The sequence below is a fragment of the Anopheles funestus genome, chromosome 3RL, assembly GCF_943734845.2.
Source record: "Anopheles funestus chromosome 3RL, idAnoFuneDA-416_04, whole genome shotgun sequence".
Lineage (NCBI taxonomy): Eukaryota > Metazoa > Arthropoda > Insecta > Diptera > Culicidae > Anopheles > Anopheles funestus.
The window spans coordinates 47,851,854-47,879,397 of NC_064599.1; the positions used below are offsets into that span (position 1 = coordinate 47,851,854).

The window sequence follows — 27,544 nt, forward strand, 5'->3', positions numbered from 1 at the left end:
CTTTTCGTAAAACGCGTTTTGCAATGCCGAAATGCTGAGAGAAAAAAACGCACACACACGCATAGAAGATCCCGCTCGCACGTCCGGCTGGTTTCACTTGCGTTATTTTTATGATTTCCATTCGTGTTGTGCTAGTCGAAGAAAGGTACCTTATCCACAATAGCTCGCGGCTACACGCAGCAAAAACACAGCGCTGCAACGAAACATTTGACAAACGAGTAGGCGCGTGCGTCAATACACCGTTTCTCGAGCTAGTTGGGATCAACCTCCGTTGAATTGGGATCACCATCAAGCGATTTGGGATTTTTCGCAGCGGATTTGGGATCTCGTGCTGCCGAAATGGGATAGCTCTCATGTTGTTGGGATCACCTTCACTTGAAATGGTCACTTTCTCATTCAAAATGGGCTAGTTTGACAGCGCGTGGATTGTAAACACGTTCAATCGATGTTTTTATGTAAACAAACCAAATTTTAATAAAAGAATTTACATAATTCACATTCATTAGATGTATTTTATAGTTCAACAAGCAGTGCATTTATAAATTCTATTACTAAAATTTTATTTGTTTACATAAAAACATCTATTAAACGCTTGCACTCCACGTGCTGTCAAACTAGCCCATTTTGAATGAGAAAGTGACCATTTCAAGTGAAGGTGATCCCAACAACATGAGAGCTATCCCATTTCGGTAGCACGAGATCCCAAATCCGCTGCGAAAAATCCCAAATCGCTTGATGGTGATCCCAATTCAACGGAGGTTGATCCCAACTAGCTCGAGAAACGGTGTAAAGAAAATATTAGGGCTCTGTTACACATAGCGCAAACTAAGGCGTGTGCATTATGTGCAGGGATATAGCTAGCAGAAATTTAACATTTGCAATCAAAGACTGGAAATAATTTTGCTATTCAAAGCTGCAAACCTTAATTTTTCAAATAGCTATATTCGGTTTTTCACAAAATTCACTAGATAAAAAAGGAAAAATAGATAAACCACCAGATAACATTTTTCCTAGTCCACAGGTTTTTTAATCGTGAAGAACGGCCAGACCAGTCGGGGCGCCGATTACCCCCGTAGCAAGAAATGACTATCAGACTGTGTGATAAAAATAAGCCTAGATACGGCCTGGCTGTTCCTAAAGCAGAAAAGAGAAAACAAAATACATATTTTTCTTGCAATTCACGTGCATTTTAGCGTGACATCGTGTAAACACTGCTTCACATGCAGTATGTGTTGATGTTGTTTTGAATTTGAAAACATGTGATGGAAACGGTTAAATGTTGGGTTAATATAAGAAAATCCATTCGAACAGAAATCTTTTTGTTTTAAATACCGTCACTTAAGAGAAAGTTGCTTTTTTAATTCTGTGATGTCTTAACCATCGGTTAGTAACATTCTTATGTAACATTTTTATGTGTTTGCTGTATCATACATGTTACTTTACTGTTTTAGTATTTTACGCATAAAACGGTCGTTGAATGTTGTTGTCTACAAAGTCAATTTTAGTCCTAAGATATCCACTGGTGGATTAACCGATGGACGGATTAGGTTTTGGGGATCTTGTCGGTTGGGGAATCTGTTAAATGTCCTATATGTCTACTTCGCTTAATTCACATAAAACACTTACTTACTCTATATTTTATATTTTATTGAACACTCACAGTTTTTAGGTTTCCCAACGTAAACTGACGAAAACAATAGAAGGTACACAAAAGCTCACCGTAAAACCTTGCTTTTCTTCTTACACCACAAATTGCAAATCCTTAAGTGCCAGCATTGATGTATGGTTGTATGTCATCGATATCGACCAATCGTCCAGCATCTATTTCTTCGCCACACATTGCACATTGGTTGTTGGTTGTTTCCAAAATTCTGTAAACAATGTGGTGGTAAATTGATCAATAATATATGTAATGGACGAGCTCGAAATTTTAAAGGTTTTAGAAAACAACAATTACTTGATAAATTCCACTTTCATCGCAGGGAAATCACACTCGGGACATGCAGCTACGTCGTCGCGAACAATATGTTGTCCCTGCAAGAAAATAACGTACACAAATAACCGAATGAACCATTCCGCTGGGTACCCGCGTAACTTACCGTAGCAATACATATTGGTAATGTCGTTTTACACTGTCCGCAAACTATATGCATGTTGGGGAGTGGTGTTTCACAAACTGGGCACGGACTCGATTCTTGTTCACCTTCATCTTCTAACTGTCCACGTGGAGCTTTTCTAACGATAGATTCGATTTTCTTTATGTATTTCGCATCGATTTGGCTCCGGTGCTCGGACCGCATCAGCATTACCGCGTATTCGAAGGCAGATTTTCGAAGACCCGTTCGGTGGCATTCGATGACAGTGGAGGTTAGAATAGGAACAACATCTAAAATGGCAAACAACATGCAAATCAAGAAAATGTTGTAATAATTCACACCCCGATTATACGCACGTGACGGAAATTGGGAAATGTTTTTCGCTACTTGAAGCAACAACTTCGCTGCCAGCAAATGATTTCCTCGTTTCACATGAATTCGAACCAGCGTGTAGCGATGCAGCAAAGCGAGTGTTACTTTCATATCGGTCGCAATAGCTAGATGGTTGCGTTTTAGTTCTTGGTACATGGAGAACAGTAAATCGTGAGCGCTGCGATAGTTACCGGCAATCTGTTCTTGGTTGGCAATGATCATGGCAGCTTTTGCTGCCTCTTTGAATTGACGCTTAGCCATATACAGCCGGAATAGCAGCTTCGGATCCTTCGGTATGCCGTCAGACTCACCCAAAAGATACTCTATCAGTACGTTGGACAATTTCTCATCTCCAGCCGATGCAACGCAATCAATAGCTAGAGACAGTGCCGTGTTTTCTTCATTTCCTACGGAAGCCGCCTTTAGCAACAGTTTAAGAGCTTTAGCATATTCTTTGCCCAGAAAATAGTACTTGCCGGCTAGGAGGGTGTACTTCTCACTGTCGAAATATCCTCCCAATTCAAGAAAATCACCCGATTTCGCAGAGGCGCTCTGCTCGAGCACCTCAGCATAGTACACTATTTTGTTCTGCTTTTGAGCTATCGTGAATGCTTCTGTTATGCATCCGCACAGTATCAGAAACTGTATCGCAGACTCGTAATCACCATGCTGCTCAAAATATTTCGATAACAGCTTCGATCCCTCCATGGAGCGTGTTTCCAGTAGAATCTCCGAAGCCGAATGAGGATCATCAAGGTACTGTAGATATATTCGGACGACACCGTCTAGATCTCCCGCAAGCTGGTAACTGTTGATTGCATCGGCGTAATGTCCCTCGGCTTCTTTGGCCCTACCATAGGCGGCGTGCAGTTTAAGGCTTACGACGTTTGGCAAGATCGTATCTGCTTTCTTCCACTGCTTCAGATTAATGAATATTTCTGCTGCCTTGTCCCAACTTTCCCCCTTTTCGAGCATTGAAGCTGCTTCAGACAAGTGTCCCGCAGTCAGCATTGCTTCGCCACATTCAATGTACAGTTGCTTGTCGTTGAGCTCCAGTGCCAGCTGTAGCCCCCGTCGTACATCACCACACTTAATGCTAGTTCGGGCGATGCCTGCTTTGCACAGTTTCACATGTTGCTCCTGTTGCTGTTGTTTGGATTCTGACTCTGTGTGCTTAAGACCTCTTTCAAAGTTCATCAATGCTTCAGCGTGGTTTCCACTAAAAATTGTTCACATTATCGTTAATCGTACTGTCTAGTGAACTTGGTAAGACATCTATATTACTTACGTGAATTCTAACTGTGCTCCATACTCGCGCGCTAGGAAAGGTAATTGTTCCGGTGCTAGTGTAGTTGCCAGCGCCATCGCTTGCTCCCATTGCAGTAGATCTCGGCACAGCTCTAGCGCTTCGGATGGGTTACCGCTCTTAGCGAATAGTGCTTTAGCTTCTTCTATTTCATTTCCCAAAACAGCACAAAATCCGGCCAGCGTATTTAAATCCTCAATTTGACTTACTTCTTCTAGCGCATAAACCATTGCAACGTCACCAATATTACGAAACACTTTAATTGCTGCAAAAATAACCAACATTAGGGTGTGTGTGTTTTTTTTTTTTTAATTTAAATTCATTTGCATTAGGTATTTCCAATGAAAATACTCAATATACTTACCGAAAGCCACATTCAAATCGGCAATAGCTGCCATTCCTAGCTCCCTCCATTCGTCGACATCATTCATCAATTTGCAAAGTTCCCAGGCATCTCCGTACTTGCGCATCAGTTTGGTGGTACGAAGCTGTTCCTTTACATCGCGACCAGGTTTATTGGCGTGTGTGTCCAGTATGATCGATGTTAGCTTTCCTCCGCTGCCATGTAGGCAGAGATCTCCATCGTACAGCATCAGAGGCGTCTGTTCACTTATCAAACTTGTCGTACCGACTTTTTCGACCATTTTACCTTTCACAGATACACGTACGAATGCGTATGTGATACACGTGTTTCGATCATTTGCTACGAAAATGTGTGGCTGCGAAAAGTCCCACAGAACGCCGGTACAATATTTGGGGAAATCTGATATTCGTAATGCTTCGTCACAAGCTGCGATGAAAAGATAGCCCTGGCTGTGGTCATCGATAAATATCAATCTTGTACCGTCAACATCCGGATATATAGCTCGTATCCCGACTTGATGACGAAACTGCAACACTGTGGACCAGTTTTCGAGCGAAAAATAAACTATGTTACCAAGCTGAAATAACAAAAGGAAAACCATCAATATTGACTGACTACTACTGCTTTAGCAGTTAATGCAATGATAGTATATGTCTTACATCTGTTGCAAAGCATAGAAAATCATTTGTCAACCCAAGGCACGTTATAACCGACTCTGCCAAGCCTCTTATCTCATCCGGAAATATTTTCGGTTCACGATTCTGTGTCGCTTCGTTTGAAGATTCAATCTGGAAAAATGTTTTTAAAAAAATTCTTTTCTAATGCTACACTTGAATACCCCACCCCAGTATCTGTTACAAAATCTTACCGTATGTAGCATTATTTGTCCACCGCACAGCACGGCACAATAGTCGGAGCTAAGGGCCACCTGTTTGATTTCTGACATGTACTCCCGATCACCGAGCAGCAGCGGAGTATCGCTCAACGAACGACCAAGATCGTAGAACCAAACGTGATTGTTCATACCACATGCCATGTGGTACGGGCCGATCGTCAAAAACGATGGCTCAATTTCAAGCGTTATAAGTACGGGTGTCGATTTTTGACGATCCGGTGCATAATGGTAAATCGCTATCTCTGCCAAACTCGATAACAGTGCTATTCTTGGCGGTGCTACTGCGTACAGCGAATGAAGCTTCGTGACAAACACACAAATTGCACCCTGAGATGTCGTTACACCGAGCAACTGTCCGTCTGTGCTCCATTCAACGTGCTTTAAGGCTGCCTGGTCGGGTAAACTGAGAATCTTAACGGTTTCTTGCAGGTTAGTCATGGAATGAACTTTTACACTGCAATGAAAAATTAGTTTTAATCGAGTTGGTGCAATTTTTGGCATGAAACTTGTGCGTTTTTCTTACTTATTATCTCCACAGGACGCAATAAGCTCCAACTCCTTACAAACGGCAATACTGTTAAGCGAATCGCGATGATTTTTCACCTGCCATAGCTCCTGTCCGACTTCGCGCGGGTGCGTTGAAATAGCTACGACATGACCCAGGCTGAAACCCAGCAGAATATATCCATCGGCAAACCATTTGTGTTGCAGCAGTGATCCGTATCGTTGCTGAAATCCTAGCTCCGTGGGAGAGTCCGGTTCGGGTAGATGGTAGAGGAAGAGCGTACGTTTGCCCAGAATCATACTGATCGTATTTTCTCCCGGCACACGTTCGTCTGTCTTCATTTCGGCAAAATACATATCACTCGGACAATCGCGAAGCTGGATCGAACGCAACGTGTCGCCCTCCTCATTGCTGAGAGTGAGATATTTGTCTTCACTGCCAAGCGCAAGGATATTCTCCGTGGACCAAGCACCGCAGGTTATGCGTTTCGTGTGCTTGCCAAGAATTGGTATTCGTTTTGTGGAGATGTGATTGTAGATAGACAGATTTCCGCGCGACGTTCCTACCGCAAGAATGGCTATTTTCTTCGACCAAATTATACAACTCGGCAGGTCACGAAGTCCTATGTCGACGGTTTGCTTTTTCTGCGAGTTTGAATCCCAAATGATAAGCTGGTGTGAAGAGGCCGTTATCATTGCCAGAACGTCTCCGTCGCGATCCCAAGCAAACCCAGCGCAAAGCCTGCATAGGTAAAACAGATGACGATAGGTAAATATTGACCAATCTTGCAAAACCTTCCCTCGCAAAAACCAAACTTACCCCTGCAGTACAATTCGTTCCTGCAGTTGCCCTTGGCGGTTGAAAATAGCCACCGTACCATCGCTCCCGGTGCTAGCCAACAGTTGTGCAGAAGCACCTGTCTGCCATAGGAAATATACATCACCTTGGCCGTGTGGTTCTTCATGACGGTAAAGAACCTGTACGAAAACGAAACACAAACACCAGATATGATAATTGTAACGCGAAAATGACCGGAAATGCCGAAGACCAATTACCTTTTCGTTGCTCATTCTGTTCGCACTCTTCACGATCTTTCACAACAAAATTTCTACGCGCTGCTGTTTGTTCTATTAGGTTACGGTAAAAACCATTTTGGAAACTTTCTTAAATCAAGTGTTTAAGCAATTACACACAGATCTATAAATGTTTGCGTATCGCATTGAAAATTTTCTGTTTATCACAAACCATGGACATTGGTTGCTATGGTAGCGCTAACCCAAACGATCGATTGCTGAACGTGCCGGTACAGCAGCGATAAAACATGTGACTGCTCAGTCACTTTAATTATTCGTTTATTATACACTTAACTCTTGTTTGCATCACTACATTTCACGGAAAGTTCAACAACTTGTTTATTGATAGAACGCTTTGTTTGAACGCCACCAAACAGGTGCAAACCGAACACAAACAACACAAGGTAACAGGTTCAATCGATTTGATAAATTGACAGGTGTAAATCTGACGTTTGTAGATGCACAATTTAACAACGAAAAAAGATACCTATCTACGCGTAGATGTTGCAACATACCGCTGAATGCATGTAGCAACCAAAACTCGTCTTAAAAGACAGATTGGTTTGGGGAGAGGAGTTGTTCTAATTTAAAAAAAACGCTTGCAGGTGGTGTCCATCAGATTTTTAAAAGTTATTAAACCATCTTCTGAAACAAGTGAATAAAATTGTATTTTATACAAATACGAAAATACCTCGCATAACTTTAGAACAAAGAAACAAAAATTGCCTCATTCGACCAATTACCCATTATGTGAGTTCATTTGTTAGATAGTCATATGGTATGTATATTGCATTAAGCATATATGCTCCCTTTATTTCGAATATCTGCGCTGGTGCAAAAAGCTGTAGGATTCTGTTTCTTCCTACTGTTCGGTTGTTTATATTATGTCAAAAGAATGTGTATAGTTGGCAGTTGTTATCGTACCGTATCTTTATGTACGGTCTCTTGCTACTGTTTTTGTTCAGTGCATTCTTCCGCATTATCAATCGTATCTTCCTTTGCTTCCTGGGCAACTGCTGCTTCAGATTCCGTTTCACGACATTCGCTAGCATTGTCGACTGGTTCATTATTTTCTGTTAAGGAATCTTCTTGTTCCGGCACCGGTTCCTCTTCGCCAATGATAATTTCTTCGGGATCCGGAGCACGAGGAAGAAAGTCTTCTTCGGGATAAATTTCATGGAAACATTTTTTCGCTTGCTGAATGCTTTGATCGTAGTCTAGTTCGTGATAGGGACCGCACACTAGGCGAACACCCGCCGGCATGGATACGTGTGCATTTTCAGTGCATACAAGGCAACTGGGAATGTTAAAGTATGCTTCGTACAGAATGGTTGAAGTAGTATTTTCATGTTGCACCCTTTCTTCCTGTTCTTCCTTTTCTTCTGCTGTTACTGCCGGTCCCGAGTAATCGTTGCTGAGGATCTGAGCAATATATGGCTTTAGATCTTCGTCCGGATTTTGAGTTACAGCTGCCGTAGTCACATGAATAAGATCTACAAATGGATTCGCGAAGAAAGTTAAGAATAAAACAATCAGGAACATCGGACTGTGATTGATTATACTCACAAATATCTTTGGGACAGGTTCCGCTGGTGTGCGACATCTGTAGTACAGTAGCACCATCCGTACGGTCAGTCACAGCCGGAAGCTTCATAATTGCCACCCCGCCACCTCCAGGATTCTGAGATGCGCCACCGAAAGGCACATTTGTTAATATTACGGCTCGTGCCAAATTCCCACACGGCTTGTGTTTCGCACATTCCGCAGGAGTGCTCGTGTTGAATATCGTTCGCGATAAGTACCCTTGACCAACGATCAAATTTTTCGATGTAATGTTTTGTTTACCACATTTCACCGATTCGTATTTCCGTCCCTCGCCGCTCGTTTCTAGTTGAATGCCTTCGACTGTTTTGTTTAAACAATAGATTCCTCCAAAGACGGCACACAGTCGGCAGAAACATTGGGGTATCTCTCCACAGCCGTACACGGGAAATAGAAACGGACTGTTTCCATAGTGGCCGAGACTCATGAGAAATTTTTTAACAGCAGCCACCCCTTCTTGACACGGTGTGCGTTCATTTCCCATCGCTATTGCGCATAACACGTAGTGGACGAGGTTCGGTGTTAATTTGTGCGTTTGCAAATGTTCCAAAAACGTTTTACCGTTCAGGTCCTCCTGTGCTTCTGCGTTTTCTTCGTACGAAGCACAGCTCTGTAGGAACTTCATCAGTAGCCGTTTTTCAATTACGTTTACGTCTTTGCTGGTAAAAACATCCGACCTGGAACATGGCACCGTCATTATGCGTCCATCCCACACGGTGGCCACTCTGTCTAATGCTCGGAATTCGGTGTACCGACAAATGTTGGAAGAGATCAAAAGATCCACCATTGCACCACGGGCATAGAGCAACTTTGGAGCAAGATCAATGTTAAATCGGCGATACTCCTGTTCGATTTTTTCTCGGTTCCAACCGTCCACATCTCCGTTTTCGGCAAAGTTATACCAACTTTCTCGCCCATTTTGGATAACCGTTGGTAGTGAATTCAATCGAAGAAAATTATTATTGATCGATTCTGTTGCAGTGCAATCCGTGGAAATGCCTGTCTGAAGATACTTGCGAAAGGTATCGAAGTTGAACGATGCCCAATATCCACCATAATAGTCATTAGTATCTAAATGTAGAACCGTTTTTCCAACACGACTCGCAGCCGCTGCTATGATAGATTCCGTCAAACCTACACAGAAAAAACATGATACATTGATTTGTTGGTAAATTTAGTCATATGACTCACCTGTTCCAATGACTATTAAATCAAATTCTGTCGGTAAATCGTCTTCCATGACTTTTCCTTTTTAGTGTAATCTAAACGGGGACTAACACACGTTCGATCTTTTGCGAAATGACCAGGATGAAAGGAATGCAAATTTATTTTTTGCAACACTTTTCGTCACAACAAAAGAACAGCAGAAATGAAAATACATACTCAATGTCAACAACTTGACGAGAGTGTCAGATTGGACCAAGCAGAATTTTTGTTGTTTCCGTGCTACATCTGAGCAGTGTTGCCAATTTGATCAGCCGGCCGTCTTCCGAACTTAACGAAAACATTCTTGAAAATGCTTAGAATTCGAAGCTCATCTAGTTGGGGATATTTTTTTAAATTAATTTCGTTTAGTTAAACTTATTAGTTTTGTTGATCAAAAGTTTAATCAGGATCATCTGTAGTTTAGTCTTCAAAGCCGTTTTTTAATTAATTTTAAATAGTATTTTATATTTCTCCGAATAACAAATTTAAAAACAGGTGTAATAGCTTTTGAAAACAATCTATAGGGTAATGATATTAATTTTTATTGCCATGCAAGAAGAATCACGCTCTTTCCATAAATTAATCCCCGTTTACTGTCGATTATATAGGGACATGCAATAATAAAATCAAAATGTGTGGTGCGTATTATGAAGATTTTTGTGTGTAGGTAATCAAATGTTAAATTGATTACATTAACTTCAGTGTATCGATGGCGGAAGACAATCGTTCTATTTCCACCTTCGATTGGTCCAACTTTTCCACGTTTGCTTTTCGAACATCTTCGGGCACTTTGCTGGCGTAGTTCGGAACGCCCATTGCTTGTTGCAGCTTTGCAATGGATTGCAACAGAGTTTCTTGTTTTTTCGTCATTTTCTCAATTTCTTTGTCCACCTCGATCAAACCCTTCAACATGAGGTGTACCACACACTGTCCGGAAATGGTAAGGATAGCACAACCAGCAGGTGGCACCGTGCCAAAGTTGACCTGGGAAAATGCCATTGTTTCCAGTTCTAGAGTGAAGCGTTCTAGAGCACTGCGCACACCTTCGTCACTACATATAAAATACGCATCGGTTTTGATCTTGTTCGGGATATTGTAGTCGCTACGGGCCGAACGAATGTCTCGGGCCGTTTTTTGTACGAATTCGAATCCCTTCTCGATTGATTCATCCTTCCATGGGCTAGTAGATTGCTCGGGATAGGATGCGACACAGATACTAGCCACCGTGGCAATGTCTCCTCTTGGCAGTCGTTGATACAGTTCCTCAGTAATGAACGGCATGAAGGGGGATAGTAATTTCAGACCCAAATTGAGGCACGTGTATAGCGTTCGGCGTGCTGCTGCTTTAGCAGGTTCATCATTCATCTGAAAGACGGATTTCAAGCACTCCAGATACACGTCGCACAGATCGTAGAGCCAGAAGTTATAGCATGCATTCGTTGCCTGCGCAAATTCATATTTTTCGAAACCGCGATTCGAAATCTCAATGCACCCGGCAAGCCGTGAGAGAATCCATCGATCAATATTGCTTTCTGAACCATCCTGTTTGTTTTTGTTCCAGAAAAGAAAAATGTTAAATAAAAGGATACATACAAGTATTATAAAGAACACTTACCAGTGATGTAATGATGTCATACTTCTCAGTGCCTGGGAAATACATCAAAGCAAACTTAGTGGCGTTCCAGAGCTTGTTGCAGAAGAAACGATAGCCTTGGACGCGCTGAATATCCAGATTGATATCTCTCGCTTGTGTCATATACGCACACAGTGCAAATCGTAATGCATCAGTACCACATTCCGGAATGCCATTCGGGTAATCTTGCTTCTGACCTTCTTTAGCCTTTTCAATTTCCTTTGGATCCAAATTTGAATCGTACAGTTGTTTGTGCAACCCTTCGAGCGATATACCTGTTATCACGTCCATAGGATCGATTACATTACCCAGCGATTTGGACATCTTGCGACCGTGTGCATCCCGCACCATCGGATGTAAGAACACCTCCTTAAAGGGAAGTTTTCCTAGTAACGTTTGGCCGAAGAACACCATGCGGGCAACCCAGAAGAAGAGAATATCATGTCCCGTCTCCAGTAGTGTGGTAGGATAGAACAGCTTAAGATCGTCCGTATTGTCAGGCCAGCCGAACACGGAAAAGGGGAACAAACCGGAACTGAACCACGTATCAAGCACGTCTTCATCTTGCTTCAAACTAATGAGCGATTTGTCCACGTGCAGTGCGGCCGCAGCCTTGGCAAGTGCTTCTGTTTCCGTGCGACCAACGTACCACAGATTTTCGTCGCTTAAATTTTTCGGTGCTTTAGCAGGATCCTTGAACACTACTTGATATGCCGGAATTCGATGACCCCACCAAAGTTGACGTGATACACACCAATCACGTATTTCATCCATCCAGTGGTACCAGATTTTCTTGTGCACGTCCGGTGTGATTGTAAGCTCCCCTGAGCGCACGGCATCAGTCGCCTTAGCTGCCATCTCGCTGCACTTGACGTACCATTGCGGTTTGATTAACGGTTCCACAATGTCCTTCGACCGAGAACAAACAGGCACCACCATTGGATTGTCCTTCGTGTCCCGGTATAGTCCCTTCTCTTGCAATGCATTCAGTATAGCTTTACGAGCATCGAATCGCTTCATGCCAGTGAAGGTTCCATAATCGCCCACAATGATACCATCGTCGGAGAAAATTGTAATAAACGGAAGATTGTGCCGTTTGCCAACGTCGTAATCGTTTGGATCGTGCGCTGGTGTTATTTTGACGGCACCCGTTCCGAATGCCATTTCCACAAACTCGTCACACACGATGGGTAACTTACGGTCGCAGAATGGATGCTGGACGAATTTTCCGTGCAGATGTTGATAGCGTGCATCCTTCGGGTGCACTGCTACGGCTGAATCGCCCAGCATTGTTTCAACACGTGTTGTTGCTACCACAATCTCATCACTATCGCTACCAATGACTTTGTAGGCAAAGGACACAAGCACTCCAAATTCGACCTTTTCGATATAGCCGGGGATAGATAGTTGCGTGCGTCCGGTCACTTCTATCTTGTCCACTTCGATGTCGGATATGGCAGAGCGTAACGTGCAAGACCAGTTCACCAAACGACTGCTACGGTAAACCATACCCATCTCATGCATTCTAACAAACGCTTCCGTGACGGCTTTGCATAGTTTCGGGTCCATTGTAAAGCATGCCCGGTCCCAATCGAACGAAGAGCCCAGTTTTTTCAGCTGATGATAGATGCGATCGCCCTTTTCATTGCGCCATTGCCATATCTTGTCGATGAACTTTTCACGCCCCAAATCATGTCTCGTTTGATTGTGCTCTCGAAACAGTTTTTTCTCAACAACGACCTGCGTTGCTATACCGGCGTGATCGCATCCCGGCACCCACAGTGTCGTACGGCCTTTCATTCGATGCCAACGAGTGATAGCATCCTCAATGGCATTCGTCAATGCGTGGCCAAGATGTAAAGAGCCAGTAACGTTGGGAGGGGGTATCACCATCACAAACTGTCCCTTCGGGTTGTTTAACTTGCGCTGCATAGAAAAAGGAAAGGAATGAAGCAAGATGTTTCCGAACCCAGTCTCTACCACTCTATACGTACCCCATACTCAGGCTTAAAAAAACCTTCCTTCTCCCACCAGCTATACCATGCTGCTTCCACATACTGCGGGCTATAGGAATCGGGGAATGGACCGGATAAATCTTTCTTTTCCCCGTCCTTTGTAGTGCCAGTGTAAACTGCCGCTTCTTTGCTCTCCTTCACTTTTTTCTGTAAATAGTAAATGTTTGTAAAGGTTATAGGTCAAAGTTCGTGGCTTAGATGTTGCATTTTATCCGTTGGCGAAGATTTTCGTACAAGTGATGGCCCAAATCAATACAGAAGATTGATCTGTGCCTTTCACTTTTGATATACTGTTCCAAATGGTAATACCCTTTCTAATTGCCAGCTTGCCAACGTGCTTACTTTTCGTACGTTCATATGCAGAAACATATCAGAAATGTGATGCAATATGTGGAATAAATAACACACCTCAGTTTTGGGCTTCGAAGCTGCTTGCTGCTCTTGCTGCTGTTTTTTGTTCAACTTCTCTTGCAATTTTGCCAACTTGGCCGCTTTTTCTGCTTCTTTTTTTAACTGTTTTTCGGTTTTCACCGGTGCTGCAGTAGCACCGTTATCTTGAGCACCATCCGGATTCGTCATACTAACGTTAACAGGAGAGCTTTTCTACACACGAGTTTTACACTATGAAAGAAAAGTTTGTGATGAACTGGGATGTATTTTTTAATGCTCACTTCCACAACAAGTGTAACAAAAGTGAATTTAAGACCCACTGTAGGCTAATTCTCCCGTCGATCGTTCCGAAAAACAACTGACGTAGAAAGGTAAGCAACCACGCGACGGAAAAAATGACAGTATTGAATTCTGCAAAATACCCCATGTAACATTTTCCCCAAGAAACAATTACAGGTAGTGCCCGAGATACACTTTTAACGGTTGTGGACAAATTTAGGCTTAAGTCTGAAACACGACCCCCCCCACTCACGGGCACTCATTTGAGTGACTTTTTTCCGTGCAGGGTGGTTCGAAATCGGTTGCGTGTTTTTTTAATTATGTTTCGAGACACAGACACCTGAGGGCATGGCCGTCGAAGAAGAAAATGTAGCAATTGGTGCCATCTATCGACCACAGGTCAAAGATTGGCGATCCGTTGGAGCTTTCGCGAATAGCGGCCACAGACATGGTAGCGATTAGTGGTGCATGGACGAAATGTAGCCACAAGTGCCATCTAGCCATGGCCAGAAGAAAGTTTGGCGATATCTTGGATACCGGCGGAGCTATGGGGCAAAGTTGGGCCAAAAATGAGGAAAATTTTACGATTTCACAAACAGGGTATGGAACTTGCGGCTAAAGTCTGAAACAAGACCCCCCCCACTCACGGGCACTCATTTGAGTGACTTTTTTTCATGCAGGGTGGTTCGAAATCGGTTGCGTGTTTTTTTAATTATGTTTCGAGACACAGACACCTGAGGGCATGGCCGTCGAAGAAGAAAATGTAGCAATTGGTGCCATCTATCGACCACAGGTCAAAGATTGGCGATCCGTTGGAGCTTTCGCGAATAGCGGCCACAGACATGGTAGCGATTAGTGGTGCATGGACGAAATGTAGCCACAAGTGCCATCTAGCCATGGCCAGAAGAAAGTTTGGCGATATCTTGGATACCGGCGGAGCTATGGGGCAAAGTTGGGCCAAAAATGAGGAAAATTTTACGGTTTCACAAACAACGTATGGAACTTGGTTCCTCGATGAATAAATCACTTTTCACTATGCGAAAACCTCCTTACAATTTAATAGTAATTGTAAAAAAAATCAAATTCAGGCCACATTGCATAGTCTCCGAACCACCATGTACGAAAAATTGACACGCAGATGAGTGACCGTGAGTGGGGGGGTCGTGTTTCAGACTTTAGCCCAAATTTAGGCTAAAGTCTGAAATAAGGACGACTAAAGTCTGAAATAAGGACCCCCCACTCACGGTCACTCATCTGCGTGTCAATTTTTCGTACAGGGTGGTTCGGAGGCTATGTATTGTGGTCCTTTTTTATAAATACAAATACATTGTAAGGGGACTTGCGCACAGTGAAAATTAATTTATTAATCGAGGAACCAAGTTCCATACCCTGTTTGTGAAATCGTAAAATTTTCCTCCTTTTTGGCCCAACTTTGCCCCATAACGCGGGCGGTATCCAACGGATCGCCAATCTTTGACCTGTGGTCGATAGATGGCACCAATTGCTACATTTTCTTCTTCGACGGCCATGCCCTCAGGTGTCTGTGCCTGGAAACACGATAATAAAAAAACACGCAACCGTCACAATTACGATTGTGAACCACCCTGCACGAAAAATAGTCACTCACGTGAGTGACTGTGAGAGGGGGAGTCCTTATTTCAGACGTTAGCCTAAACCGTAAAAAAGGAAAGGCTGCTGGCAATGCTTAGTCGCACGACCAAACCAAAGAGGTGCCATTGCGCATTTGATTTGGTCGTACGGCTTTTTTATTTGGTAACTAAAAAAATATTGAAATAATTTGTTGACATTAACATCGAGAAAATAACAACAATTTCGCCTTTATACAAGCGAGTTCAATTTGATCAAAAAATTTTGATTTGGTCGTCGATCAAATTCGACATCCGATTTTATCTGTCAAATCCAAGGTATTTTAATATAGGAGGTAGAGTTATCCAGAGCAAATAGACATTTCTCAACATGACAGAAGTGTTCCGTGGTCATTGAGGGTGGGAGTGAAGGAGATTGGTGGTGGTGGAAGTGACGATTTGGCGAAGGCACAGTGTGTTTCATGCCAATTGAAAGTTTTAATCCAATGTTTAAAATCAATGAGCGAGTTTTGTTGTAAAATACGCTTAATTTTATATTACAATCGACTAATCAATGCAAGTTTCTTTTATTTCGAAACCGCAAAACTGTTTTTGTATCCAAAAATTACTTTTTTGCAGTTTTTTTAAATCAAATAACAATTTTGAATTGTCATGGAAAACACTGTATCGTGTTTACTTTCAGGCTTCTTGTACTTTCGGATTGCTCTTTTGTTTTAAGATGGCTTTGCATAGAAATCATTTGAAAGTATGTTTTTTCGGCGGTATATCTTCGATAATGTGTGCGAGAAGGTTTTGTGATTGTGAACACAAGCTAGTTGAACTTGAAGCGAATTGAATTCATTACTTTCAGCGCCAGCTTGTTTATTTAGGTAGAGGCAACCCATATGATTTTGTAAACAAAATCTGACAGATGTCCACCAAAATGGCGCCCTATCAGATTGATAAAAATTCACCTCCTAAATTAATACACTTTGGTCAAATCCCATACAAAATTTTGAAAAAAATCGTGTACGACTAAGCACTGCCACCAACCAAAGAGATGTAACTGGAATTTGCTCCGGTCCTTCGTTTGAATCATTACCGTTGTGCCGACAGACTGCTTCATTAAAAAAAAAGGTACAACAAACACAGTAATGTTTACCTGTAGTTTGTTACGGATATGCTTTTTCTAGAATTATATGGAATTCCAACAGTACTTAATAAATAGCACATAAAGACGGTAGCAACAACTAATGAAATCATAATGGAAAGGAAACAGAAGATTGTTCATTTTTCTTTTTTCCATTATCAGCTCGCGAATCCATCACTATCACCTGAGTACACGCGACGTCGCTGTTATCGTCGTATAAATACTTTCTTTCGACGTTGATCCGACCTCGTTTGCTAACAAAATGTAGCAAATGACGTTGTTCCGAATGTCGAATATTTTTCAATTTGTCGTTTGGGTCAGATTCAATTATCGGAAGTTTATATATTAACCTCGGCTGAAAATGTCAAACCAAAGACAATTTGGAACATTTCAATGTGTATTTGTGTTTGTGTGGAAAAATTGCACATCTGTGTTCAGTGTGTGGTAATTCGTAAGTCAAAAAACCGAATCGCGTAGTAAAACCGCTACGAACGACTGATCCCTTTCCGGTAATCGGGCATTTCTGTGTTGTTTCCATCTTCGATCAAGTAGCGCAGTAAAAAGCTGCGTTGTTTGAATTGTTATTCGATATAGCTATGATGCTTGCTTCCGCCGTACGTAATTTGTCCCGTCGGTCGTTCTCGACCTCTAAAGCGGTCTCAGCCCAACAATTGACCGTCCGCGATGCCCTTAACGCAGCGCTTGATGAAGAAATGGAACGGGACGAGAAGGTGTTCCTGCTCGGTGAAGAAGTGGCCCAGTATGATGGTGCGTACAAGGTAAGAAATCGATGCAGGACTTACCATTTGTTGGTCTCTGCAAAGATAAAAGAACGATTACGTAAACATATCTCTAGTGACAATCCTGTGTGTAGTGGTTGCAAAGAGGAAAAAAAAATAAAACAGTTTCAGTTTGAGGGCAAAGAAGGGTCATGGTGTTCATGTTACGCGCAAAACAAATAAAAATAATATATGAACACAAGGAAAGGTTATCTAATACATCAAAGCAGCTAGCTTTGAAGCCAGAATTTCGCAGTGTAGTGCATGGATGCAAAAGTGATAGTGAACGTCATGGATTCAGATGCGTGTTTGTTTACATTCTGATCTTGGCAGGTTTCCCGAGGACTGTGGAAGAAATACGGAGATAAGCGAGTAATCGATACTCCCATTACGGAAATGGGTTTCGCCGGTATTGCAGTTGGTGCGGCAATGGCTGGACTGCGTCCGGTTTGCGAATTCATGACATTCAACTTTTCGATGCAGGCCATCGATCAGGTACGAGCGGGTGAAACAAACAAATTAAAAATCAATGAAAATCTAACTGTATTTACACTCCCTTTGAAGGTTATCAATTCCGCCGCTAAAACGTTCTACATGTCTGCCGGTACAGTCAACGTTCCGATTGTGTTTCGTGGTCCAAATGGAGCTGCAGCAGGTGTTGCGGCACAGCATTCGCAATGCTTTGGCGCCTGGTATTCGCATTGTCCCGGTTTGAAAGTGGTATCACCATATGACAGCGAAGATGCAAAAGGTAGGATTGTTTGTTGACCTGTCCATATGATATGGAAATAATTACGGCGATATGTGTAATTGTCTTTTCTTTACTGCAGGACTGTTGAAGGCTGCCATTCGCGATCCAGATCCAGTAGTAGTGTTGGAAAACGAAATGGTATATGGAGTAAGTTACCCCGTGTCCGATCAAGTTTTAGACAAGAACTTTGTGCTACCTATTGGCAAGGCAAAGATAATGCGGCCTGGTAAGCACATCACTATAGTTTCACACTCCAAATCTGTTGAGACCGCACTCCAAGCGGCCAACGAACTGGCGGGTAAAGGAATCGAAGCAGAAGTCATCAACTTACGATCACTTCGTCCTTTGGACTCGGAAACTATTTTCAAGTCCGTACAAAAGACTCACCATCTCGTGACGGTAGAGCAGGGATGGCCTCAAAGCGGTAAGTGATCCCTCTCTCTCTTCTTCTCAATGTTTGTGCCATACAACTGGTTGTAATTTGTATTTCGATTGGGTATTACATTTTTTACAGGCATTGGCTCAGAAATCTGTGCGCGCATCATGGAACACGAGACATTCTTCCATCTGGATGCACCGATTTGGCGTGTCACCGGTCAGTAGGTCCTTTCACTGGGAGAATAGTTATCGTCTGTAACATTTATTTACGCTTCTTCTATTTCTTTTGCTAGGTGTCGATGTTCCAATGCCCTACGCTAAGACATTAGAAGCAGCTGCGCTTCCACAAGTACCTGATGTTGTCACTGCCGTTAATAAGGTGCTAGGTGTGAAGTAAATCTCAGGCCCATCCAATTGAAAGCATGTTCTTTGCAGTTCAAAACATACAAAAACATGATTGTTGTCCATAGAGGGTTTCAGTGATGCCAGGCATATTACAGTTCTGTTTTGATTAGACAGTGTTAGACAGGTGATAAACCACTTTTTATTTCCTTTCATTTTTGGCATGTTTCAGGCAAATTTCTGTTCAATTAATTCGTTGATGTAACATTAGCGTTGTTTTGGGAATTTTAATCTATGGGACGTAGCTACGAAATCCGTATTTCACATGAGTGTAGTAGCACCTAGCCGAATGTGTTTTTGGCACGAGTTTGGAAGACGGTAGAATAAGATCTGCGTAAGCAAAAGAAAATGCTGTCCGTAAAGCAACTGGAGCTAATTTATTGTAATTTCATAGAGATTTTTAGTTTTCTTAACACATCACCTTATGCCAAGGGCATATATTAAAAAAAAAAAACGATAGAAGCTTGTATAGGATTTCTTTTGTCACCGGTTTAACAAATGTTTGTATGCTTCATTACATCTTTCAATATGCAGAGGAACTCATTTATACGCCAGCTAGCGAAACGCCGCCAAGAAAAGTAACGAATCATTACTCCACCAGAAGAATTAAGATATAGCTACGAGAAACAATTGTAAATAAATTATTCACATTTCACCATCAAGGATAAACTCAAGAATGCAAAATCCACAGAACAAACTACACAAACGGTACCATGGAAAGGAAAACTCTGATCTGCTGTTCGAATCGGTATGGTAATGAAATGCAATATAAACTGGGACAAATAAATCTAGTTGAAAGATATTATGCTCAGGAAATTGTTGCGTTTTGCGTAATTTTTTGTTGTGTCACTAGAAAAAAAAATGATAAAATTTACCCAAATTCAGTTGACTAAGCCAACCAAAACATAATTATCTGATGTAATAACTGAGAAAATAATTTGAATTGTATGATGAATAGTTTCGTACCTTTTTAATTATCTTTGGGAGCAGAAGGTAATGATGCGGGCTGAAACTCCTTTGCCCCTGATATGCTTTCGTGTATTCATTGAAATCGCTGGTATAGTTAAGACAATCTGAACCGGATGGTTCTGTCCGGCTTGCTGATTCATTCTTGACTGATATGAGGAGTGTAATTTTCCTCCCGTTGAAGTAGGAAGGAATGGGGTAATTTAAATTATTTAAAACAACTTCTAACTACACTTCAAAACTAATTGGGAACCTGGCCATGCCTTCGCAATGTGCTCGACCCTAACCAGGGTAATATATACAGCATATTAAAAAAAAACTAAAAGAAATATGTTCTTGATTACATATAACAAATTTTGGGTTTGAAATCCTGTTCTTTCTTCTATAGACAAATCCAAATTTATTAACCTCATGATTGTTCGGATCCTACAGAAAGAATGGCAAAGAATTTTAATCGATACTAAAAATGTCTAACCAGTAATTCGAGGTGTAACATAACACAAACATAGTTCCCATTTTTAATAGAAATTCATCATTGTATTATCCTTTGCTTCAATGACTTCAATATAATAATGATTGCATTTGTTAACGTACTGTTAATTTTAATTTTAATTGTGAAATATTATCCTTTAATAAGTACCTAATTTATTGGTAAATAAATTTAAATTAATTAATATCCTATTAATTATATATATCTCCTGAAGCAAAAAGGAAGAAACTGGATACTGAAAGCAAAATAGCATCGTGCTGTGATGTTTCATGATATTCTTACATATTTTGCGATTATATTTCGCTTGCAAAATCGACTGTTTTATTTGGTTTGGTTTATTTTATTCCATTCCAATAGGGTAAATTACGCATGGACATAACTCCGCTAGAGTGTGCTGAACACCGTGTCACTTGCCATGAGACTTTCGAGTATGTAGTGTTTTCCAGTCGGTTGCTTTTTAACACTACATTAGCATCGTTTGTTATTCGACGGCTTGAATGCAAGAGTGCATCCCGGTGAATTATACAATCAACACTGCTGTCGCGCATATAACGATTGCCAAGAGATGTGTGATCTTTTCGTGGATGTCGGAAAACAAAATATTAAACAATGCTGGTGCGTTGGTCTGCGGATATCGTAGCAAAAAACAAAACGATTGTCATATCTATATACACATTATATTCCATTTTTAAGCCGGTTAATTCCATAGAGATCGATGAGTGTGTTTGTGTTGCATTTGCATGGTTCAGTGAACTGATGTTCAAAGTTGGAACCATACAAAACATTCACGGCAACGAAGGTTTCGTAAGGCAGGGCAATTTCTTAACTCCTTCTAAGGTCATTAGAATGTTTTATTCAGCGTTAAGTTTCACCAGAAATAGAATAGAAAACAAGGATTCAATTGTAATAACAATATTAAATAATTGCAAAAGTTTGTTGTTTTTCAATTGTACAAAAAAAAACCATTTACATCGTTTAAGTACCTCAACATCAGAGTATATCAGTATTCATTACTGCCTTTCCGTCTATGGTAGTAAAACATTAAATTCGGATTAAAGAATAATAGAATAGATTTGGAGGTAAAGAATAGATTTTGGAGGTCAACTGACTTTACAAACACGATTCTCTTATTGTCTTAAATACCTGAAAGTGGTTCCAACACCGCTGAATGCTATCTTCTGAGGATCATGTATCCCTGGTAGACACGCATCCAACTGCATATAATGCTGCATGTAGTGCTAATACAGCTAATACATATTATCTCTATCTGTATGGTATCATCCATATTACCAACGAGTATTTTAGATCGGGCATATGGCCTATATACTAAGAATGTGTAAAGGAAAGCTTAGCAAGCAGGATTCGTATACCGTACCACCACTGAAGTACCTCACGTACAAAACAAGAGGAGGTACTAAAATATTCGTGGCTAATTTTTTTTCTATTAAATGAAACAACTATTATGATAATAATATACCCATGCTAAATGTAATTGTTTGTTCTTTACATTCTATGAACAGTATACAGGTGTACTTCCGGGTTTAAATGATAAATTGCTTGTGTAAGCTGGATGCTGTCCGAAATATGGAATACATATTACAATATTGCACTACCTAAAATGCTTAACAAACGATACACTACCAGGTCTGGCAGTTGGAAATTATTAAGAAGTTTATTGCTTTTTTATAGCGTTTTTATTGGAAACTTACCGATATTGAAAATACAACAATAGGGCAAAGTGAAAGGGTACACAGTCTTCTCGTAAGTGAAAAGGTAAAATATTAACATACAAATGAATAAAAACAACACATGTACGAGTTTTATGGTGGTGAAACGTTTTTTTTTTTTTGCTTTCTCTCTATCTACGATGGTTACCACGGAACGGTATTTGATTGTTTTGCTTTACGAGGGTGAATGGCCGGCAAGGGTCACACGTAAAATTTGCTTTGATGATTTCGCTCCGTATTTGGTTGGTTTTTGGAGTATTTCTTCGATGATAATGTTGTAAATGTTTTGCATAGCTCGAATGCCTTTCCATCTATATTTATGATCCTTTTGTGTGTTAAAAACATTTCGATAACTTGAAACAAATGAGCGTCTGCTACGGCATTGGATGCAAATTCAATATTTCAACTATCGAATGTACTAATTAAAAAAAAATATTTTGATCGTTTATTTTGGTATGTACCTATGACCTTAAAATACAAATAGTGCAATGATCAATTTATTATTATGATTTAAAAAAAATCCTTAATAGTTACCATAAATTAACTAACCAAACGCAATTCCGAACATTGAAAAATAATTTGCCCGTGGATATAAATGTGGTTCCTCGTTGAGCAGCAAAACAATTAAATTTAAACCTAGCGGTGGTATTTTTAGGAACATCCGTTTGAGCTTATCTTTTAAGGTTTTTAATTAAATGTTAACCGACGCACGTTACAATCGCATTAAAGACGAATGCTGAAGATTAAACATGAACGATGAATTGTATGTTTTTTTTGCGAACATATTGTTGTAACCTTTTTAAACAATCTAGGTTGTTTGTCCGTTGCATATGGGGTTTATGATGTATCGAACATTTACACGAAACTGGAGCAAAGGTGAGCACACGGCGCACTAAATCTCGTGTTCAAATTGTATCATCAATCTTACCCATCATCTCAGGTTTCAGAAGATAAAGAGTATTAGGCATATCTACTCAAAGGGGGATTTAATTCGTGTCACGCAAAGGAAATGAAAGCCATTATTCACATCACGAGGAAGTAATTAAAGACAAGAGCGGCAATGTTTCGAATGTTCCATCTTGTCATAATTAGGCTTACCAAATATCTACCACACCCGCTTGCTGTACCATGGTAAACAATTACGTTTGATACATGTATTGCTTTTACTATGGCATATATTATGCAGCTTTCTATTAACTCTTTCGTTTGCTTAAGGTAGTTTGTAAACGACATTAAGCAATTCCCGATTCGTAAGATGCTCGAGCCTAGATGATGATTGATTGGCGGATAACGCTAAAAGTATTGCGCCACGATGATCTAAAACAATTGTACCACCATATTGCATATGCGTTTGCTAATGTATATCGGTTCAACATAGTGATCCCCTTTTGTGCTTCTCATTGTGTTACTATCGTGCTACGCAACATTTTAATATATGAATTATAAAAGGAGTATGAAAGATTCCTTCTACAAGCGAATGAATATTTTATCGCTCTAAGTAACGTTTGGTGTTTTACGACCCATCTTCTTCATACGCGAATTCAAGGGATGTTGCCACCGCCGCAAGGGACCTGGTAGGCGGCTGGTTGTATTAGAGAGAGCATGATAAATGTGAATAATTTGAGAATTTGTCAACCATTAATCCCCTATAGTAAGTGCTAATGGGGTAGCAAACGAGCAATATCATTTTCCACCTTTTCCACCTTTTTTCATATTTTTGTTTTGTATGTTTTATTAGCAATTCTGAGCAAAAAAAAAATAACACGAAATTTAGTTAATGTGAATTAATCGTAACGTTTTTTTTAAAATATATAATTGATTTAACATTAAATAAAACCAGATAAATAATATAGCGAACGATAAACTTGTCGACACGATGTGTTGCTAAACATGAGACGAGTTATTTCTCATGATCCAAAGTCATAAACATGTACACACACGGTGTGTTACGAATTTGAAGGATAAAAATACATATTTTTGAAATACACACTTCATGTAGACATGTTTCACTTTATCTTAAATCACATCTTAGCAAAGTCAAGCGGTACCAGTTTCTTTGAACTGGTCTCTTTCATCTTTACGTTACGAACCTGGGCTTGGTTTACTCAATGTAGAAATAGTTCGATAGTATCTATGCTGAATAAGGCCATGTTGGCGATATTGCCTTTCAGCATGTTGACTTAACCTTACGACTAGCAATAGAATCACTCTTTCGGAACATTGGCGACAAGAGTAATTTCTTTTCCGATGCAAGCAAGCTGAAAAGTCGATTAAAGCACAAACTTTAGCATTTGGGGGTAGTTTGGGAAACTGCTTTTATTATCTAGGTTTAGTAAAAAGATTTTACTAGACTCAAGAAAAATGGGCAAAACAATATAAATAATATATCATCAAATCAAATTAAAATATGTAGTGAAATTAGTACAATAGTCATGCAGCGACAGGTTTGGCAGCAGCGAAAAATATAATTGCATTAATTGTATTTGTATTCATGAATAGTGACAATATATTCCTCAATTGAGACACATAAAAACCATAGAAATCAGTTTATGCTAATTTTTTATATAAATATTTATCCAATTTCTAAAGGTAGTACGGATCTGTCCACAAACTCAAGATGTGTGGGTTGGTGTACGACGCTGTGCAGTCTCTCTTATAACATGACCCACAATAAGGGTGTTCTAATCAGCCAGCAGCATCTAGAAACGTAGTGCAGTTCCTACTGAAATTTCCTGTTTTTATTTTGGTTTGTATCAGTTTTGTTGTGGTTTGTTCTTTGGATTTCTTTGGACCAGGAGCACATCATACATGCATGTAGGCATACATCATTAAACATAACACATTAGTTCAACGTAGGTAAAATTTTCAAAATTTCGCTAAACATAAAATGAATAAGAAATATCCGCACTGCGGAGAAAACCATTGATGTTGTCGCTTGATTATACCTGAAGACTAAGTTTGTAAGACGGTAAGTATATTGTACACTGTGTTTGTGTCCGTACCTTAGTTTTTATTTATTTAATCTTTCCTGGATCAAAGGACTGAAGGATTCAAATAAGTGTAAATTATAAGTTAACTTCAATGCAAAGGCAATTATGTACGGAGTATAAAAAAAATGGCAAAATTTTCAACTTTTCCATTGTGAAAAGTGTTACAAAGTTGACTAAGGGGAGGTTTACCAATTGACTCCAAAGTTATAAGTAGACATTTTTTTTTTGCTGTCCGTGATAATATGATGAAAGTACAAAGCTATCAGTAATAAGGTACGTTCTAGCAGAGGAAAAAAGTCAATATTGTTTTTTTTTTGAACGCTTGACGAAAAAAGAATGAACATCTTTTATACCATTCATTCTTCGTTATTCACTTAAGTAAAAGAACGTGTGCTTTAGTGGGTTAAACAGCTAGAAGAAAAATGGTTTTCTTATAATTAATTTTTGGTAGCCTTGCACCATGCTCTGCATTGCAAATAAACATCCTTCAGCAGAGGGAGAAATGCATAAAAAATGTTTCAAGTAAATATTTGTTTGCTTTGAAAGGCCGGCGTGCTCGGTTGGCAACAAAACTCCAACAAACGGTTTGTAACTAACAAGATGAATGATTAATATAAGCACGAGTTTTATGTTTCGCACACAACTTTAATGGATCAAATGGTTAAATTAAAGGTTGCAAAGATTATCGGATTCGGATTCTGGCTTAAACGTTAGACGCTTTTATTGGCTAAGAAAGTGGTACAGACCAGTCGATAGTTGCTGGTCTGGTCTTTGATAAAGAGTTTCATAATATTTTTTTCATTTCATTTATATTAAACGAGATAGAGGATATTTAAACGTTTTCTTTAAAGTAATTATTACTTTTTGACCATTTAGAGGAAAATTAAATTTGAAAACAAATAGACGTAGTTTCAAGATTAAAAGTTAGAATTTAGAATGCGACAGACATGACTTTATTTCCGAAAACTTTAATTAATTTGTCTTTCAAAAGCAAACCTAACGACCTGGAGTGTTTTGAAGCCAAAAATGGAAGCATAGATAAAATTAATAAAATGAATCTGAAGAATATTAATACATCAATCTAAAATAACAGTATAAAAAGGTATCAGCATAAAATATTTGAGAAAAAAAAACAAAACTGTAAAAATAATTAGTTTATCTACCATTACCGTTTGTTATCTAAATAATTGAGGGATACGTTTACACTACAAAAATTATCAAAAATTGTATTCAGAAAATATTTAAATTTTCTTTCTAGTCAAGTAATCACAATTAGGCTATGACTATACTATTTAAAACTTTAAGCTGAAAGAAGTTTCAGTTTAGCATCCACAACAATAATATTCTGTCTTCTTGGCTTAACAACTACTAAGATCATGCCGGCCTTTTCGGGCTTACTAGAGTTACTAAATTGTTACCTAGTAGCCGGAGAGTCAGCCAGCCCTTCAGATGGAATTACACACCCAGTCCTGTCGTGTGGAACCGGCACCGTTTATCACATACATACCAATGGGCCGCCCGACTTTCTCTCGTCTTCCTTTATTCAGCCAAGCAATAATATTATGTTCTTTAAATTTCGACATAAAAATATTCCAGAAACAGGGGTAATAATCTAAGGCCATCAACTTTTTGTTACCTATACGACCCTATTATTACCAACACGCTGCACTGAAGTGAGTCGTAACGATCCTCCACTGCGTGCTGCCCAATCCTTTAAATCCTCGTAACACCTCTTCACCTTTCACCTCTACTTGGTCTCTTTTCATGTTCGACTATCTCCTTCCCATTAATATATTGTATTATCCCTCTTCAGTCTGTGGTAAGTAGTGTTCCGTTCTCCTTGTTAGGATAGTTTAGCGTAAATTCAGGGTAGATAAGCAATACTTAACATTGTATGTTTATTATGCTAATTCTTAAAGGCAAACATTGAAATATACCATGAAATAAAATGAAATATAATTTAAAATAAAAGAATAAAAAAGTATAACGTTCCTGTTCGGAGACTAGATTTAGATCCGTTTTGGATGTGCTGCGATTGTTGTCATTGTTGTCAAGAACCCTGTAATGAAAATTTTGAAAAAGGCTTTCCGGAGACATGAATACCCCTGTTTACTAAGACAATTACGACAAAAAACACAAGAAAATGAGTAAAACGAATAGGTTGTCTCATGTTTTACGAAAGTCAGACGTCATCCGAACTTGACGATGGTTGTTGATGCGATGAAAAGAAACAATATGAACAATGCTCTGGGTTGATTGTTTTTATCGAATAATTGGCACAATTATTAACCAAGCACAACCTAGCGTTAGCTCAATAGAACATTTAGGACATGAACATGAAGGACAAGGATTCCAACCAATTATAAATGTACTTTCTTACTTCATGCTGGTATGTTATGTACATATATATAGCATTACAACCTGTAAAAGTGTTATGTATAAAAAAATTGAAATAAGAACACTTATATTAAGCTTAGCTTATCTACAATCATTGCATAAAAAGCAATGTAAATATTTCTAAACGTTCCGATTTTCTATTCGCTTCAACCTATTGCACACTGCAATTATACTGCGTTACACCTGTGGGCG

General features: G+C 39.8%; 4 protein-coding genes across 5 annotated transcripts; 1 reads left to right on the top strand and 3 right to left on the bottom strand.

Annotated features, from left to right (window-relative positions):
• Positions 1–81: 81 nt before the first annotated feature.
• On the bottom strand, positions 82–7,308 carry LOC125772337 (WD repeat-containing protein 19). 2 transcript variants are annotated; one of them, XR_007419460.1, is made up of 12 exons: positions 6,594–7,308; positions 6,358–6,515; positions 5,557–6,279; positions 5,007–5,487; positions 4,798–4,926; positions 4,139–4,715; positions 3,757–4,039; positions 2,453–3,687; positions 2,100–2,386; positions 1,958–2,034; positions 1,661–1,871; positions 82–193 (listed from the first exon to the last, which is right to left on the bottom strand). XR_007419460.1 is itself a non-coding variant. In XM_049443926.1 (11 exons), exons 1-11 carry the CDS (start codon positions 6,606–6,608, stop codon positions 1,763–1,765), a joined length of 4,074 nt encoding a protein of 1,357 aa, XP_049299883.1. In that variant the 5' UTR covers positions 6,609–7,308; the 3' UTR covers positions 1,627–1,762. The 2 variants fall into 2 exon arrangements, 1 of the variants encoding a protein (XP_049299883.1); XM_049443926.1 differs by lacking the exon at positions 82–193 and having other exon boundaries at positions 1,627–1,871.
• An 84-nt stretch (positions 7,309–7,392) lies between these two features.
• Positions 7,393–9,678, bottom strand: LOC125772352 (rab proteins geranylgeranyltransferase component A). Its single transcript, XM_049443963.1, has 3 exons — positions 9,405–9,678; positions 8,178–9,347; positions 7,393–8,104 (listed from the first exon to the last, which is right to left on the bottom strand). Exons 1-3 carry the CDS (start codon positions 9,451–9,453, stop codon positions 7,560–7,562), a joined length of 1,764 nt encoding a protein of 587 aa, XP_049299920.1. The 5' UTR covers positions 9,454–9,678; the 3' UTR covers positions 7,393–7,559.
• A 262-nt stretch (positions 9,679–9,940) lies between these two features.
• LOC125772341 (valine--tRNA ligase) lies at positions 9,941–13,889 on the bottom strand. The gene is made up of 4 exons (XM_049443949.1): positions 13,476–13,889; positions 13,047–13,214; positions 11,035–12,978; positions 9,941–10,961 (listed from the first exon to the last, which is right to left on the bottom strand). The coding sequence occupies exons 1-4, from the start codon at positions 13,644–13,646 to the stop codon at positions 10,107–10,109; spliced, it is 3,138 nt and encodes a 1,045-aa protein (XP_049299906.1). The 5' UTR covers positions 13,647–13,889; the 3' UTR covers positions 9,941–10,106.
• Positions 13,890–16,880: 2,991 nt separating this feature from the next.
• On the top strand, positions 16,881–19,598 carry LOC125769915 (pyruvate dehydrogenase E1 component subunit beta, mitochondrial). The gene is made up of 6 exons (XM_049438969.1): positions 16,881–17,251; positions 17,585–17,746; positions 17,816–18,002; positions 18,082–18,426; positions 18,517–18,597; positions 18,674–19,598. The coding sequence occupies exons 1-6, from the start codon at positions 17,069–17,071 to the stop codon at positions 18,775–18,777; spliced, it is 1,062 nt and encodes a 353-aa protein (XP_049294926.1). The 5' UTR covers positions 16,881–17,068; the 3' UTR covers positions 18,778–19,598.
• Positions 19,599–27,544: the final 7,946 nt, after the last annotated feature.